The sequence below is a fragment of the Macaca mulatta genome, chromosome 1 (assembly GCF_049350105.2).
Source record: "Macaca mulatta isolate MMU2019108-1 chromosome 1, T2T-MMU8v2.0, whole genome shotgun sequence".
Taxonomy (NCBI): Eukaryota; Metazoa; Chordata; class Mammalia; order Primates; family Cercopithecidae; genus Macaca; species Macaca mulatta.
In genome coordinates, this window is record NC_133406.1 from 112,861,619 (window position 1) to 112,877,696 (window position 16,078).

A 16,078-nucleotide genomic window follows, 5' to 3' on the forward strand; every position below is an offset into this window, starting at 1 on the left:
TAAAATAACTTCATGGTCTCAGGTTACTGGAGTCATGTGCTCCTCAGGCTGATACTGCTGTGCTGAAAAGCAATAATCAGGGGCCCTAACAGGCTTTCTGGCAGACAGATGGGGGCAACAGACAGAATCAGCTCTGAGACCTAATGAGCAATCAAGACAGATGACTTCACTTTGCCATCATGTGGGTGTGTTTTAGTCATGTGACCTTGGGGTGCCACTACTCTTGCTCATTAAGCCGGGGAAGGGAAAAACACCTCCTTGGGTTGATCTGAATAATATCAAAGCTTAGATCCATCTTAAAAAGTCATGGAGAATTTTAACCTGAGGATCTCATGGCTCTAAAGACAGATTTCTGGATTTCAAGGACCTGTTTTCCAGAGCCAGGCCTTGCTCTTACTCTTGGACCATTCAGCACATTTAGTCCAAGAGGATATTCAGTGTAAGAGTTAAGTGTAGGGAGGTGGGTATTGCTTGTGTGATTGATTTCTACTCTGAAATTTTTACTTATCTTACAGTACTCTCAAAAAGAAGACAAATATGAGGAAGAGATCAAGATTCTTACTGATAAACTCAAGGAGGTGAGCTGAGGGGATTATAGGGCAGGACCCAAAACATTTAGAGGTATATAAGACATTAATGTGGACTTAGACTGGCTGGTTTGGGTTCTGAAAGGTCCAGAAGTAGAAGGTGGAAGAAATAGAGATTGTTCTTCTTTGTCTTCATCTCTGATTCTGACTAATTTCATCTTTCCCCCAGGCAGAGACCCGTGCTGAGTTTGCTGAGAGATCGGTAGCCAAGCTGGAAAAGACAATTGATGACTTGGAAGGTATGGAACCTTGAGTAGGGATTGAAATAGAGAAATGTAGAGGAAGACCTTGCCCATTAACTATTAATCTCTTCTTCTGTATACCAAAGGAAGTTGGTATGACTTGGCATGTATTAATACGTGCACTGTCCTATGCCACAGCTAGGCAAAGTGGGTCAAACCCTAGAATTGGTTTTTCAAATGTAATCTTTTCCTTTAAGAAGACTTCACCAAATAGTCTGCAATTTGTACCCTTCCCTTTGAGGAGAATGATAATGGCTGCATTAATCTCCAATTTAGTAGTCTTAAACCTTTAGTCTGTGGGTTTAAACGGAAGCCATGATTTCAGAAGGGCAAGGTGCAGGTCATTTCATGGCTACTTTCCACAGTTCTTTTCACCACTCAAGTTGTGGGGTATTTATCCAAGAAATGAAGTTGTGGAGTAACCACATCTGAACACTGACCACTGTCAGGAGCTTTCTAAATACTTTCTGTCCCTGTAAGTTGGTAACTGCCATCCACGCTGACAAGGGGACGTACTCTTTGCTTTGAGAACTCTGATGTATGCTCCTTTGGTATGCTCTCTTGGCAGAGTTGCAGGGGCAACCTGTGAAGCAGAGGGGCCGCTAATAGGGCTCACATTTTATAGGTAGAGAAGTGTCTGAATATGGATGTATGCTATTTCCCTTTGTTATTTTTGTTCAATTAAGTGTTACCACTGCTAGGAATTGGGTACCTGAATGGGAGTGGTATCCTCTTGAGTGCTTTTGGTAATAGGAATTTCTAGTTATGACTGTGCCCAGGTTCTCAGCCCTTGCTGCAGTCGATTAGGAGTATCAAGAAAGGCAGTTGGTCATAGGAGAGAGTAGATCTGAAAATGTCCAGTCATGGTTGCCAGAGTAGATGTTTTCCTAACTGTGGTATTAGACCCACAGTCACACTTTCCTAATTTCTAATGATTCCCTCTCTTCATCTGCTTCTGAAACCTTTCACTCTGTCCCCTCATTCCTCCCTGTGGTTCCTGTGCCTGTCCAGATGAGCTCTATGCCCAGAAACTGAAGTACAAGGCCATTAGCGAGGAACTGGACCACGCCCTCAATGACATGACCTCTATGTAACTATCTGACAGCAGAGTGGGGCTGGGATCTTGGCTTGTGGGTGGATGGGGGTACAAGCTATGCATAGTGGTGTGCTTTGGTTTTATCCTTTGGAAACTATAATCTCCACCCTTATCTTTGAAACATTGGTGCTGGTTATTTGTTTGGCAAAAGCTCTGGAGGCATGGCCGGGGGTGGTGGCTCACGCCTGTAATCCCAGCACTTCGGGAGGCTCAGGCGGGTGGATCACTTAAGGTCAGGAGTTGGAGACCATCCTGGCCAATATGGTGAAACCCCGTCTCTACTAAAAATATAAAAATTAGCCAGGCGTGGTGCAGTGCGCCTGTAATCCCAGCTACTCAGGAGGCTGAGCCAGGAGAATTGCTTGAACCTGGGAGGCAGAGGTTGTAGTGAGCCAAGATCGTGCCACTGTACTCCAGCCTGGGCAACAGAATGAGACCCCATCTCAAAAAAAAAAAAAAAAAAAAAAACAAAAAAAACATTAAAGGCCGGGCATAGTGGCTCACACCTGTAATCCCAACACTTTGGGAGGCCGAGGTGGGCGGATGACTTGAGGCCAGGAGTTCAAGACCAGCCTGACCAACATGGCGAAACCCTGTCTCTACTAAAAAATATTTAAAAAGTTAGCTGGCATGGTGGCGCACGTCTATAATCCCAGCTACTCGGGAGGCTAAGGCAGGAGACTCGCTTGAAACCAGGAGATGGAGATTGCAGTGAGCCGAGATGATGCCACTGCAGTCCAGTCTGGGTTAAAGAGTGAGACTGTCTAAGAAAAAAAAGCTCTGGAGGCAATTAATCTTGGATCAGAAGGAGAACCCTGACTGACTTGTAATTTTTATGTTTTGTATTCATAGTTTTTTCATTATGCTGTGATTTTTCTATTTGCTTCTCAAATTTAGTCTTCTCAGAAGGAATACTGCTAGAGGTAGAATCCATACAACTAAGGAAATAGGGCCCACAGAGCCAGGGACTTGGGCCCTGACACATTAAAATAAAATTCAGGCCTCCTGGGTGTGTTTAATTGGTTCCCCGATATTAAAGTTCAGGGAACTACCCAAGATGGGAAATACCAAATTCACCTAAGAATTGAGCTGGGTCCCAGAAGCAAGCCAAGTGATAAACAGCACCAAAACGAGTTGTTGGGACTTCATCTGTTTGCTGTGGATCCCTGATCCTTGATGCTAATCTGCCTCTTTGTATCTTTCCCACTAACCCTGAAAAGAAGCCACATTTCTCAGGCTGAAGTGTCTGGCTGTCTTTTATTATTCCTGCTGCCACCTATTCCTTTTTTTCCTCTTCCTTTCTCCCAATTTGCTATCTAGATTGATGCTAGTCCTTCTCACCTAGAGTATCCTTACTTTTTCATGCAGATAATTATCACCGTTTCTGCTCTGTTCTGGATCTGCCCCCTTTACTCCTCGGGGAACCCAACGCCCCACTCTCGCTCTGGATTCCATTTGGGTCAGCCTGGCTGGTCCCCAAGGCATTAGGATGGGGGGACACAAAGCAACTTATGTATTTTCTTCCACCCCCACCCCAGATTAAAATGTTAAGCTGCTGGAAACCTCATGCCACCCTGCATTTGTGTCATTGACAAAGCTGCTGCTGTCCCTAAGAAGGAGCCTTGGGGGTGTGATGTGGGGAAGAGCTATCGTAGGCTCCCCCTCCTCTGACTTACATAATCAAAGCCACTTTTGTGTGTGTCTATTTTTTCTTGACATTTAAACTCAGCTGATCTGATTCTACCAGAGTGATGGATTTAGTACAGGTTCCTCAGGATAGTAATTTTAGTTACACGCCTCAAGCTGAACAAGATTAAATTCCTTATTTCTAGGTTCTTAAATCATCCTGTCTGCAGTGTTTCCATTCTCTCTTCAGGTCTTCCTCCTTTGGTGTGGTGTCATTGAGAAGCCATTGAGGTGACTCTCAATACACATTCTGTACCCTTTTACTTGTGGTTCAAATGGTGCATCCTCAGAACACCCAGTGAACCCAATATATTATTGCCAAGATTGACTAATTATGTCAACCCCAGTCACAGAAGAATACACAAAGGATAGAATTCTCGACAGTTTTACTTTTTCTTCTTTAAACCTTTCTTACTTATTTGAGACTTGCTACCATTTGTCTGCTAGTGTGTGACTAGTGGGATATAAGACAAGTGATAAATTATTATTGGGAAAACTAAAATGGCCAATCATGCATATTTCAAATAATGTGCATATGAGGCCAATGATTTATTACATACATAAATTTCTGCTAGTAAAATTTCCCTTGGTTCATATTGTGGAATTAAATATCAACATTTTAGAAATTCCCATTACAGGCTGGGCGCTGTAGCTTGCGCCTGTAATCTCAGCACTTTGGGAGGCTGGGGCGGGTGGATCACCTGAGGTCATGAGTTCGAGACCAGCCTGGCCAACATGGTGAAACCCCATCTCTACTAAAAATACAAAAATTATCTGGGTTTGGTGGTGAGTGCCTGTAATTCCAGCTACTCCGGAGGCTGAGGTAGTAGAATCGCTTGCACCTGGGAGGGGAGGTTGCAGTGAGCCAAGATCGTGCCACTGCATTCCAGCCTGGGCGACAGAGTGAGACTCCATCTCAAAAAAAAGGAATTCCCATTCCAATTTACACAGCAGAGATTTCTTAATAGTATAGTGAATTGGCCGGGCGCGGTGGCTCAAGCCTGTAATCCCAGCACTTTGGGAGGCCGAGACGGGTGGATCACGAGGTCAGGAGATCGAGACCATCCTGGCTAATATGGTGAAACCCCGTCTCTACTAAAAATACAAAAAACCAGCCGGGTGAGGTGGTGGGCGCCTGTAGTCCCAGCTACTCGGGAGGCTGAGGCAGGAGAATGGCGTAAACCCGGGAGGCGGAGCTTGCAGTGAGCTGAGATCCGGCCACTGCACTCCAGCCTGGGCGACAAAGCGAGACTCCGTCTCAAAAAAAAAAAAAAAATAGTATAGTGAATTATATTAATCCAAGCACCTAAGTGTTGTTCACTTAGTACTTTAGTTTCCCAGCAGGGTATGTATTTAAAATTTGCTTTTCTTTTAGCTGGGTGCAATGGCATGTGCCTGTAGTACCTGTAGCTACTTGGGAGACTGAGGCAGGAGGATTGCTTGAGCCCAGGAGTTCTGCACTGTAGTGTGCTATGCAGGTCAGGTGTCCTTACTACATTTGGCATCACTATGGTGACCTCCTGGGAGTGGAGAACAACAAGGTTGCCTAAGAAGGGGTGAACTGGCCCAGGTCAGAAATGGAGCAGGTCAAAATTCCTGTGCTGATCAGTAGTGGGACTGCACCTGTAAATAGCCACTGTAGTACTCCAGCCTGGGCAACACAGCGAGATTCCATCTGTTAAAATTACTTTTGCTCTTCTTTTAAACAGATATAATCAGGCAGGGAAGTTTTCCTTAATCTAAAACTTTAAGTCTCATATCAAATTCAGGTTTCTTTTTGTGCATTCCATTTCTTACTGCTGCATAGCCTTTGAGATTAAGGTTCAGATTTCATTTATTCAGCTGACACTTCCTGGTATCTTCTAGGTATAGGATATTAAGATGGAGACAGAAATAAAGATGGAGGCACCATTCCTACTCTCAAGTTGCTTAGAATCTACTAGGAGAGAGAACATACATAAAGCTACAGATACTGTGTTATGAGTGCCACAAATAATAAGTGTTATGGGAGTTGAGTAGAGGGGAAGAGATTGATCCTAGTGGGGATGAATTAGAAAAACTCATGGAAGAAGGCATGTAATAGGTATTTCATAAACATGTTAAAACTTTTTTTTGTTTGTTTGTTTTTTGGAGATGGAGTTTGAGTCTTGTCACCGAGGCTGGAGTTCAGTGGCATGATCTCAGCTCACTGCAACCTCTGCCTCCCCGGTTCAAGCAGTTCTCCCACCTCAGCCTCCCGAGTAGCTGGGATTATAAGCACCTGTCACCACACCCAGCTAATTTTTGTATTATTAGTAGAGGTGAGGTTTCACCATGTTGGCCAGGCTGGTCTCAAACTCCTGACCTCAAGTGATCCACCCACTTCAGCCTCCCAAAGTGCTGGAATTACAGGCGTGAGCCACTGCGCCCGACCAACATGTTAAACTTGCATATTCATTTTTATTGGGTTCCAAAAGTGGATTTTTGATAGGCAGAGTTGGGTCATGTGATAGTGAATATTGAGCATTCCATTTATTTATTTATTTATGTTTCTCTTTTTAAGATGGAGTCTCGCTCTGTCACCCAGGCTGGATGGAGTGCAGTGGTGAGATCTTGGCTCACTGCAACCTCCGCCTCCTGAGTTCAAGCGATTCTCCTGCCTCAGCTTCCCGAGTAGCTGTGATTACAGGTACCGGCCACCATGCCCAGCTGATTTTTGTATTTTTAGTAAGGATGGGGTTTCAGCATGTTGGCCAGGCTGGTTGCGAACTCCTGACCTCAAGTGATCTGCCCGCCTCAGCCTCCCAAAGTGTTGGGATTACAGGCATGAGCCACTGCACCTGGCCTGAGCATTCCATTTAAAGAGAAACAAAATAATAAAGGCATTGATAGAGATGAGAAGGCCACAATAGCTATAAAGTTAGATGTAGACAGAGTAGGGGACAGGGTTGTGTGTTAAAAATCAGGCTGAGGAGTTATTTTACTTGGGAGGTAATGGGGATGCCACTGGAGAGTTTGAACAGGAATATGCTGTGATCCGAATAGCATATAAGTAGAGTTAATTTGGTAACGAATTTGCAGATTAGCAAAGTGATTCACTAACATTGTGTTTCCCACATTTCAGCCATTAACGTTACCATTTTTGATGGCTTTTTCCATATCCACTGCTGCCTACGTTGAGTAGACAGATCTACTCATTTCCAAATTTATTTTATTCTTTTTTTTTTTGAGACGGAGTCTCGCTCTGTCTCCCAGGCTGGAGTGCAGTGGCACGATCTTGGCTCACTGCAAGCTCCGCCTCCCGGGTTCATGGCATTCTCCTGCCTCAGCCTCCCGAGTAGCTGGGACTACAGGCGCCTGCCACCTCACCCGGCTGGTTTTTTTTTTTTTTTTTTTTTTTAGTAGACGTGGGGTTTCACCGTGTTAGCCAGGATGGTCTCGATCTCCTGACCTCGTGATCTGCCCGTCTCGGCCTCCCAAAGTGCTGGGATTACAGGCTTGAGCCACCGAGCCCGGCATTTTATTCTTACTTGACACAATTCTATTTTAAAATCAAAGGTTTGATATGTTAGTGTTTTTTCCTAATCACATTAAAGTAACTATAGCAGTGATTGTACCACACTTTGGAAAAAATTGGGTTAGGTTAATTCAGTTTTCTAGGAGAGAATAATCAGGGTCTGAGCTACAGTAGTGGCAGGAGAGATTGCGCTAAATAAAGACAGGCATTGTGAAAGGCCTGGCCACTTGATGTGAGGAGGAAAAGACAGTCATGATGTGAGGATGACTGGTTTTAGAGTAGGAAAATGAGCCAGGTGCAGGCTCATGCCTGTAATCCCAGCATTTTGGGAGGCTGAGGTGAGAAGATTCCTTGAGTCCAGGAGTTCGAGGCCAGCCTGGCAACAAAGTGAGACCCTGTCTCTACAAAATATTGTAAAAACTTAGCCAAACATGGTGGTGCGTACCTGTAGTCCTATCTACCTAGAGGGCTGAAGCCAGAGAATCCTTTGAGCCCAGGAGTCTGAGGCTGCAGTGAGCTATGATCGTACTGCTGCACTCCATCCTGGGTGACAGAATGAGACCTCCCAAAAAAAGAGAGTAGGAAAATGGTAGGGTTAAAGATGTAAGGAGATCGTGTTGTCCTGGTTTGGGGAGCTGGGGGAAGGATAAGAAGATACGGCTGACAATCTGGCAGGTATCTAGGTAAAAACAAAATTCTAGGGCTTGAGGCAGAGAGGCTGACATAAGAGAGTTGGGAATCCATATGGGGTACAGGTAGTTTATGCCATAGAGGTAAATTAGAACCATAAAGGACAATTGCAAATATAAAAAAAAGAATTAAACAATGAGGAAAATGTTATGTAAGAGGAGGAGCCAGATGGAACTGATTGGAGGGAAAGAAGATGGATGAGTAGTTCTTTAAAAAGTTCCGGGTTGGATCGTTTCTAGTGGTTCTTCAACAGAGAGGCTGAGAAGGAAGATAACTGAAAATGGGACATTCACTGATACTTTAGTAATTTGAGGGTACATTTTGAGTGTTAAGAAGTCAAGAGGAGGAGTCATTTTCAGGAGCAAAAGAGTGTATTGGTAGGAAGAAGATTATATAGGCAATATAGAGCAGAGTTTTCCAGCAGAACTTTTGGTAATGATGTCTAGTACATTAGCCACATGTGGCACTCAAAACGTGGCTAGTGTGGCTGAGGGGCTAAAATTTAATTGTATTTCATTGTAGTTCATTTAAATTTAATTAGCTACATGTGGCTAGTGGCTATTATGTTGGAAAATGCATTTCTAAATATTTAGATTCTGGGCAGAAGAAGTTGGCTTTGACATGAAGAAAGGCTTCTTAGAAAGGCAGGAAGTAGACCGGGTGCGGTGGCTCACGTTGTAATCCCAACACTTTGGGAGGCTGAGGTGGGCAGATCACAAGGTCAGGAGATCAAAACCATCCTGGCCAATACGGTGAAAACCCGTCTCTACTAAAAATACAAAAATTAGCTGGGTGTGGTGGCGCGTGCCTGTAGTCCCAACTACTCGAGAGGCTGAGGCAGGAGAAAAAAAAAAGAAGGAGGAAATAAGAGAGAGAGAATGGGAGAAAAGTAAGATCTCTGATCTATGGTATCTCCTGTTTTCCCTGTGGTATGACTAGTGTGAGCAAGGATAGAGACCCACAAGCTGGGGTAGCAAAGTGAACAATGAAGTACTATGTAGTTAGTGCTAATGCTAAATTCATTCCTTTGTTTAAGTCTTAATATCCTTGCAGAAGCCATCCTGTGTTACTTGAGCCTGGACTAGTATTGGGGTGAAGTCAAGCATCAGAGTAAAACATTTGTCCCCTTAATGTTACCCCTCCTCTTAATTTCTAAGAACCACAGGCCCATTTTGCCCTTGCTTGTTACCATCATTGAGATGAGGAATAAGGTGTGGTAACCCCATGTTATCTGATAGGTGCAACTGACCTATTCTGTTGGGCAGCTTTATCTTAGCCCCAACCAAAGCTCTTCCTTTCAGTGTGGCATTGGTTGAATACTATCCAGCTCCATGGGTTTTTGTTTGTTTGTTTTCTTGAGACGGAATCTCGCTCTGTCACCCAGGCTGGAGTGCCGTGGCATAATCTCGGCTCACTGCAACTTCTACCTCCCAGGTTCAAGCAATTCTCCTGCCTCAGCCTCCCAAGTAGCTGGGATTACAGGCACGTGCCAGCATGCCTGTCTAATTTTTATATTTTTGTAGAGACGGGGTTTCACGTGTTGGCCAGGCTGGTCTTGAACTCCTGACCTCAAATGATCTGCCCGCCTCAGCCTCCCAAAGTGCTGGGATTACAGGCGTGAGCCACGATGCCCGGCCTTTTTTTTTTTTTTTTTTTGAGACGGAGTCTCGCTCTGTTGCCCAGTAGCATGATCTCGGCTTACTGCAAGCTCTACCTGCCGGGTTTAAGTGATTCTCCTGCCTCAGCCTCCTGAATAGCTGGGATTACAGGCGTGCGCCACCATGCCCGGCTAATTTCTGTTTTTAGTAGAGACTAGGTTTCACCATGTTAGTCAGGCTGATCTCGAACTCCTGACCTCGTGATGCACCCGCCTCGGCCTCCCAAAGTGCTGGGATTACAGACTTGAGCCACTGCGCCCAGCCAGGGGGCTGTTTCTTAATTAGGTATAGCAACTTTAACTAAGGAGCTAGTACTGATCTTAATTTTTAATAACTAGAGATAGCAGAGTTAGAAGCTAAGTTCAAAGTGAGAGAACAGCTGCATTTGTCTTTCTGACCTCAGGCAATTCCTGGGGAACTCTGTGTTCTGGGATTTAGTCAGGCAATAAAATGCTCCCACTCCTTCTCTGTCTCTTTATTTCTTCCCTAAATAGAACAGAACTCTCATTGACCAGGCTGCTTTGAGGGATAAAGATCCTGATAACACTGCTGAGTGCGGTGGCTCATGCCTGTAATCCCAGCACTTTGGGAGGTGAGCAGATCACCTGAGGTCAGGAATTCAAGACCAGCCTGGCCAACATGGTGACACCCCATCTCTACTAAAAAAAAAATACAAAAATTAGCTGGGCGTGGTGGCAGGCACCTGTAATCCCAGCTGCTCAGGAGGCTGAGACAGGAGAATTGCTTGAACCTGGGAGGCGGAGGTTGCAGTGAGCCAAAATCGCACCTTTGCACTCCAACCTGGGCAACAAGAGTGAAACTCCGTCTCAAAAAAAAAAAAAAAAAAAGATCCTGATAACATCCTTCTTTCCCAAGTGAGAATCACACAAACTAACTTGGTTATAGGTATTATCTAAGTTCAGGCTGTTCATGAGATTTTTATGTAATGTAACATCACAGGAAGTTTGAGAGATTAGTTCACAAATTTCAACACCTGTTATTTTGACAAGGATGCCCCAGTGAATAAGACTGGTCCAATCCCAGGCCTCATGAAGCTTATACACTGTTAATACAGTTTTGAGGCCGGGCGCGGTGGCTCAAGCCTGTAATCCCAGCACTTTGGGAGGCTGAGACAGGCGGATCACGAGGTCAGGAGATCGAGACCATCCTGGCTAACACGGTAGAAACCCCGTGTCTACTAAAAAATACAAAAAACTAGCCGGGCGAGGTGGCGGGCACCTGTAGTCCCGGCTACTCGGGAGGCTGAGGAAGGAGAATGGCGGGAACCCGCGAGGCGGAGCTTGCAGTGAGCCGAGATCTGGCCACAGCACTCCAGCCTGGGTGACAGAGCGAGACTCCGTCTCAAAAAAAAAAAAAAAAAAAAAAAAAAAAAATACAGTTTTGAGTATCCCTTATTCAAAATGCTTGGGGCCAGAAGTGTTTCAGATTTTTGCTTTTTTTTTTTTTTTTTTTTAATATTTGTATTATACTTACCAGTTGAGCATCCTAAATTCGAAAATCAGAAATTTATACCAGGCATGGTGATGCACACCTATAGTTCCTGCTACTCAGGAGACTGAAGCAGGGGGTGTGCTTGAGCCCTAGGAATTCAGGGCTGTTGTGCACTATGATTAGGTCTATGAAGAGTCACCACAAAGACCCTGTCTCTAATATATATATATATATATACACACACACACACACACACCCCCATATGTGTATGTAAAATCCAGAATACTCCAATGAGCATTTTCTTTGAGCATCATGTTGGCATTCAAAAGTTTCAGATTTTGGAGCATTTTGGATTTTGGACTTTCAGATTTGGGTTCTCAGCCTGTATAGTGTTTCTCAATGGTGAACGTTTGTCATTTAGAGTAGGACAGTTCTGTTGATGTACAGAACAATCCTGTGTATTGCTGACCCCTGCCCAACAGATACCTGTGTGGGCCTTCTAGTCATTGTGATATCAAAACCTCCCACACATACTCAAAATCTCCCCTCAGAGAGAAGAGTACACAATACCACTCCTATTGAGAACCATTGGTTTAATGGGAAGTGCAACTTTTAAAGGTTCACCCTGATTCTGCTCTTTAATACAGCTGTTATTTTTAGTCATTCTCTCCCAGGCTTTTTATACATGTATGCTTTCTGTTTTGATAGTGTACATAAAGTGGCAAGTATTACTGGTACCATACTGGTCTCTAGCTTCCTGGTCAATCTGGGGAAAGCCTCAGCCCAGAAGGCAGGGTGCCTGAGCAATGCTCACATATGCAGATGATTTTAGGACAGAAAAGTATCTTTTTCCTATCAAGGTCCTGAGACCGTTTTGAAACGGGCTGTAAAATGTAGGGAGAAACTTAATTATGAATTTCAGAGGTTGATGCTAGGAGTATACCAGGAAGAGTCTGGTTTTCCTGTCCCCAAACTTGTATTATCCCTGTGCTGGTCAGATGGATTTGAATCTTCCATATCCCACTATCTCTTTAAAGTGTGCTTCAAATAGAAAATCCAGATAAACTCATTAGATTTGAGCACTTATCTGCTTGTATCAGGAATGCTTGCTAAATTGTCCTTTAGCCTGACTTTGTGAAAAAAGGAAACAACTTACTAGTAGCTTAAATAAATACGGGATTTGTTTTTTAATCACATATATCTAGCCATGAACAACTGTGGCCTGTTGTAGCTGGGCTTTCTGGGATTCTCTTGGTCTTTTCTCTTAAGATTGAAATATGCAACTCTAGTCATCACATCCATGTTGAAGGCAAGAGGGAAAGCTAAAGTTTTCCCAGAAGCCCCCAGCAGACTATCTTTCTACATCTTATTGGTTAAAACTGGATCATATGATCACCCCTAGCTGCAAGGGAGGCTGAAAAACAACAGGATAGTCTTGATTAACTTATACCAGTAATTTGCCTTCCCTGGGACTAGGCACACTATTTGTTGACTCTGACAGGTTTGGGGTTCTTTTAAAGAAGAAGAAGAAATTGAATATTTATTGACTAGTCCTCTGAAATGGGTCTATCTCACAATATCTGTAACAAGAAGCATTAGAAAGTATAGGAGTGAATGAGTGTGGGGATATTTATCCCAGTCTACCATTTATAATGCTGTTTTGAATGCTTTCACAGAAAAACGTTCAGCTGTTCACTTCTGTTCCTTTCAAACCCTGATTATTGTGAACACATTTCTTCAAAGCCAACTATATTCCTTCCTTTGCCATTTCCCTTATTTCAGTTTCTCAACCCAGGGAATAAATATTGTGAAGAAAGTATTTTTTCTCCCTCAAAATGTTGTCCTACCAACTCGTCAGTCTGAATTTCCTCTGTTGGTCTTTCCACCAACTGACTGACTCTTACTGCCCTCTATCTGAATCCTCCTTGCATCCACCCTGCCTTACAGATGCATGTTATATATACCAGCTAGTTGAAAGACTCATAATTTACTTCTGGTACTCTACTAACTTTCCCTTTTTCTCTTTCTCCTCCTCTTTTCCTCTCCTTTTCTTGTGTTCCCCTCCTCTCCGTTGCTGCTGCAGAGCGTCTCTACAGCCAACTTGAGCGAAACCGCCTGCTTTCTAATGAGCTGAAGCTAACGCTGCATGATCTGTGTGACTGATGGGCAGGGCTCACTGATGCCCATTAAACTGAGCTTACAGCTCACACCACTGACCTGGACCCCAACAAAAAGCTGATTGTCTTTTTAAAAGTTATTATTTTGCCCTGAGCAAATTGCATTTTAAGTGGGGCAGTTAGAATGTTGAAATCAACAGCATTGTAAAGTTGACCATTGTGAAGTTTTTGTCCCTTTAGAAGAGATTATGGGTGAAGAAGGGAGGGGCCTGAGATATTATAGTGAGAAAACTTTCGAGAATTTTGTTTTCCACCCTTATTTGCTGCTCTTTCACTTGTGCACTGACTGTAGGATATGTTCCCTTGCATGGATATTTCTAACAATAAAAGGACTGACTTGACAAGTTGTTGTAACTGCTTCATCTGCAGGCCCAGGGATGGGTCCTTCTGACTGGGTGGAAAAAAGGGAAGTGAAAGAAAAGTTGTGGGATATGAATATGGGTCTGTGTTGCCATCACCTTCTCTGAGTTGAAGATTTGAGTATTTTCCTCACCTCTTTAGAGCACTCAGAGTGGTTTGATTGCTAGACAGATTAGATTCTCCTTAATGTTCAGCTACTGATTTTCTTCCTGACATTTTCCCCTTTGCTTCCTTTTTCTGGTTTTATGTTTAATTTCAAGTAACTGTCACAAGCTAGTTCTGTTCAGTAGCTCTGCAGCAATCTCAAGGTTTGCTTACAACTACTTGTTTCAGTAGTATTCTTGGCTTTGTTTTCTTTAGAGATTATTTGACTTAACTGTGAGCGCCCTTTTATTTATCCCATCAGTTACTACTTTGGCCTCTACTTTTTCGAAAAAACATGTAGTGCATGAGGATCTTCCTGTGCTCTTTATAATCTGAGATTCTGATGTTTCTGTTGTTTGCAATGTTCAAACTCCAGTGAACCATTTCAAGAGGGTATTGTTATGTGGGCAAAACCTGGAAAAGTGGATGGCTGATGCTTAAGGCTTGCTCTTTCATTGACTGAAAGCTGAAAGTGTTGGTTGGGTGTGGGAGGGAGAGGAAATGGCTGATAAGGGCCCTAACTCCCTCACCCAGGAAGTGCAGCAACACCTACAACTTCAGTAGGCAAGCCAAAGGCCCTACAAAACTGGATGATGTAATAGCTCACTTCTGTGGCTGAGAAAGCAGCTGCCTTATTAGTCCGCAGCTTTTCTGCAACAGGAGCAAGTCTCAAAGAGCAGGTGGACCTTGAAATTTACTTCTAGTTTTTGTAACTTCTTTTCTTTACCCCCATTAGATAAACTGAAATGCACCAAAGAGGAGCACCTCTGTACACAAAGGATGCTGGACCAGACTCTGCTTGACCTGAATGAGATGTAGAACGCCCCAGTCCCACCCTGCTGCTGCTCCTCCCTCTGACCCAGACTCCGCCTGAGGCCAGCCTGCCGGAAGCTGACCTTTAACTGAGGGCTGATCTTTAACTGGAAGGCTGCTTTCTCCTTTCGCCGCCCCCTCCTTCCCTGTGTCTTTTTCGCCAAACTGTCTCTGCCTCTACCCGGACATTCCAGCTGGGCTAGAGGCTGAGCACCTTTGGAAACAACATTTAAGGGAATGTGAGCACAATGCATAATGTCTTTAAAAAGCATGTTGTGATGTACACATTTTGTAATTACCTTTTTGTTGTTTTGTAGCAAACATTTGTAAAACATTCCAAATAATTCCACAGCCCTGAAGCAGCAATCGAATCCCTTTCTCACTTTTGGAAGGTGACTTTTCACCTTAGTGCATATTCCCTTCTCCATAGAGGAGAGGAAAAGGTATAGGCCTGCCTTACTGAGAGCCAAACAGAGCCCAGGGAGACTCCACTATGGGAAACCTCATTGCTCTGTACAAAGTACTAGCTAAACCAGAAAGGTGATTCCAGGAGGAGTTAGCCAAACAACAAAAACAAAAAATGTGCTGTTCAAGTTTTCAGCTTTAAGATATCTTTGGATAATGTTATTTCTATTTTTATTTTTTTCATTAGAAGTGACCAAATTAAGATGGTAAGACCTCTGAGACCAAAATTTTGTCCCATCTCTACCCCTCCCAACTGCTTAACAGAAAGGATCATGTCCCCCTTACGTTGAGGTGACCACTTAATTGCTTTCCTGCCTCCTTGAAAGAAAGAAAGAAGATTGTGTTTTTGCCACTGATTTAGCCATGTGAAACTCATCTCATTACCCTTTTCTGGGTTTGAAGCTGCTGTCTCTAGAAGTGCCATCTCATTGTGCTTTGTATCAGTCAGTGCTGGAGAAATCTTGAATAGCTTATGTACAAAATTTTTTAACTTTTATATTATTTTGAAACTTTGCTTCTTTGGGTTTGTGGCACCCTGGCCACCCCATCTGGCTGTGACAGCCTCGGCAGTCTGTGGGCTGGCAGTTTGTTGATCTTTTAAAATTTCTTTCCCTACCCAGTCCCCATTTTCTGGTAAGGTTTCTAGGAGGTCTGTTTAGGTGTACATCCTGCAGCTTATTGGCTTAAAATGTTACTCTCCTTTGATGTGGTCTCCTTGGGGCCGATTGGGAGAAAGAGAAATCAATAGTGCAACTGTTTTGATACTGAATATTGACAAGTGTCTTTTTGAAATAAAGAACCAGTCCCTCCAACCCTCAGACCTATTTGACTTTTCTTTATTAAAACTCAGTGTGCTTTCTCCACAGAAGCTATGAGGTTTGGGTTAAAAATCGCATCTTTGTGGGTGGTAGCAACAGGATTTATTATTTATTATTATTATTATTTTTGAGACGAAGTTTCTTTCTTCTTGCCCGGGCTGGAGTGTAATGGCTCAATCTCAGCTCACTGCAGCCTCTGCCTCCTAGGTTCAAGAGATTCTGCCTCAGCCTCCCGAGTAGCTGGGATTACAGGCACCCACCACCATGCCCGGCTAATTTTTTTTTTTTTTTTTTTTTTTTTTGAGACAGAGTCTCGCTCTGTCGCCCAGGCTGGAGTGCAGTGGCCGGATCTCAGCTCACTGCAAACTCCGCCTCCTGGGTTTACGCCATTCTT

The 16,078-nt window shown here is 43.7% G+C and overlaps 1 protein-coding gene across 21 annotated transcripts in view; it reads left to right on the forward strand.

Annotated features, from left to right (window-relative positions):
- Positions 1–15,686, forward strand: part of TPM3 (tropomyosin 3) — a 38,675-nt gene extending 22,989 nt beyond the window's left edge. For 6 of the 21 annotated variants that reach the window (XR_013414651.1, XR_013414652.1, XM_028845511.2 and 3 more), the window contains 3 exons: positions 516–578; positions 757–826; positions 14,325–15,678. Coding sequence is in view for 19 of the 21 variants with exons in the window: in XM_028845511.2 (XP_028701344.1) it covers positions 516–578; positions 757–826; positions 14,325–14,407 (216 nt within the window). In the remaining 2 variants the exon portion in view is untranslated. 21 annotated transcript variants of the gene reach the window in all.
- The last annotated feature ends 392 nt before the right edge of the window (positions 15,687–16,078 follow it).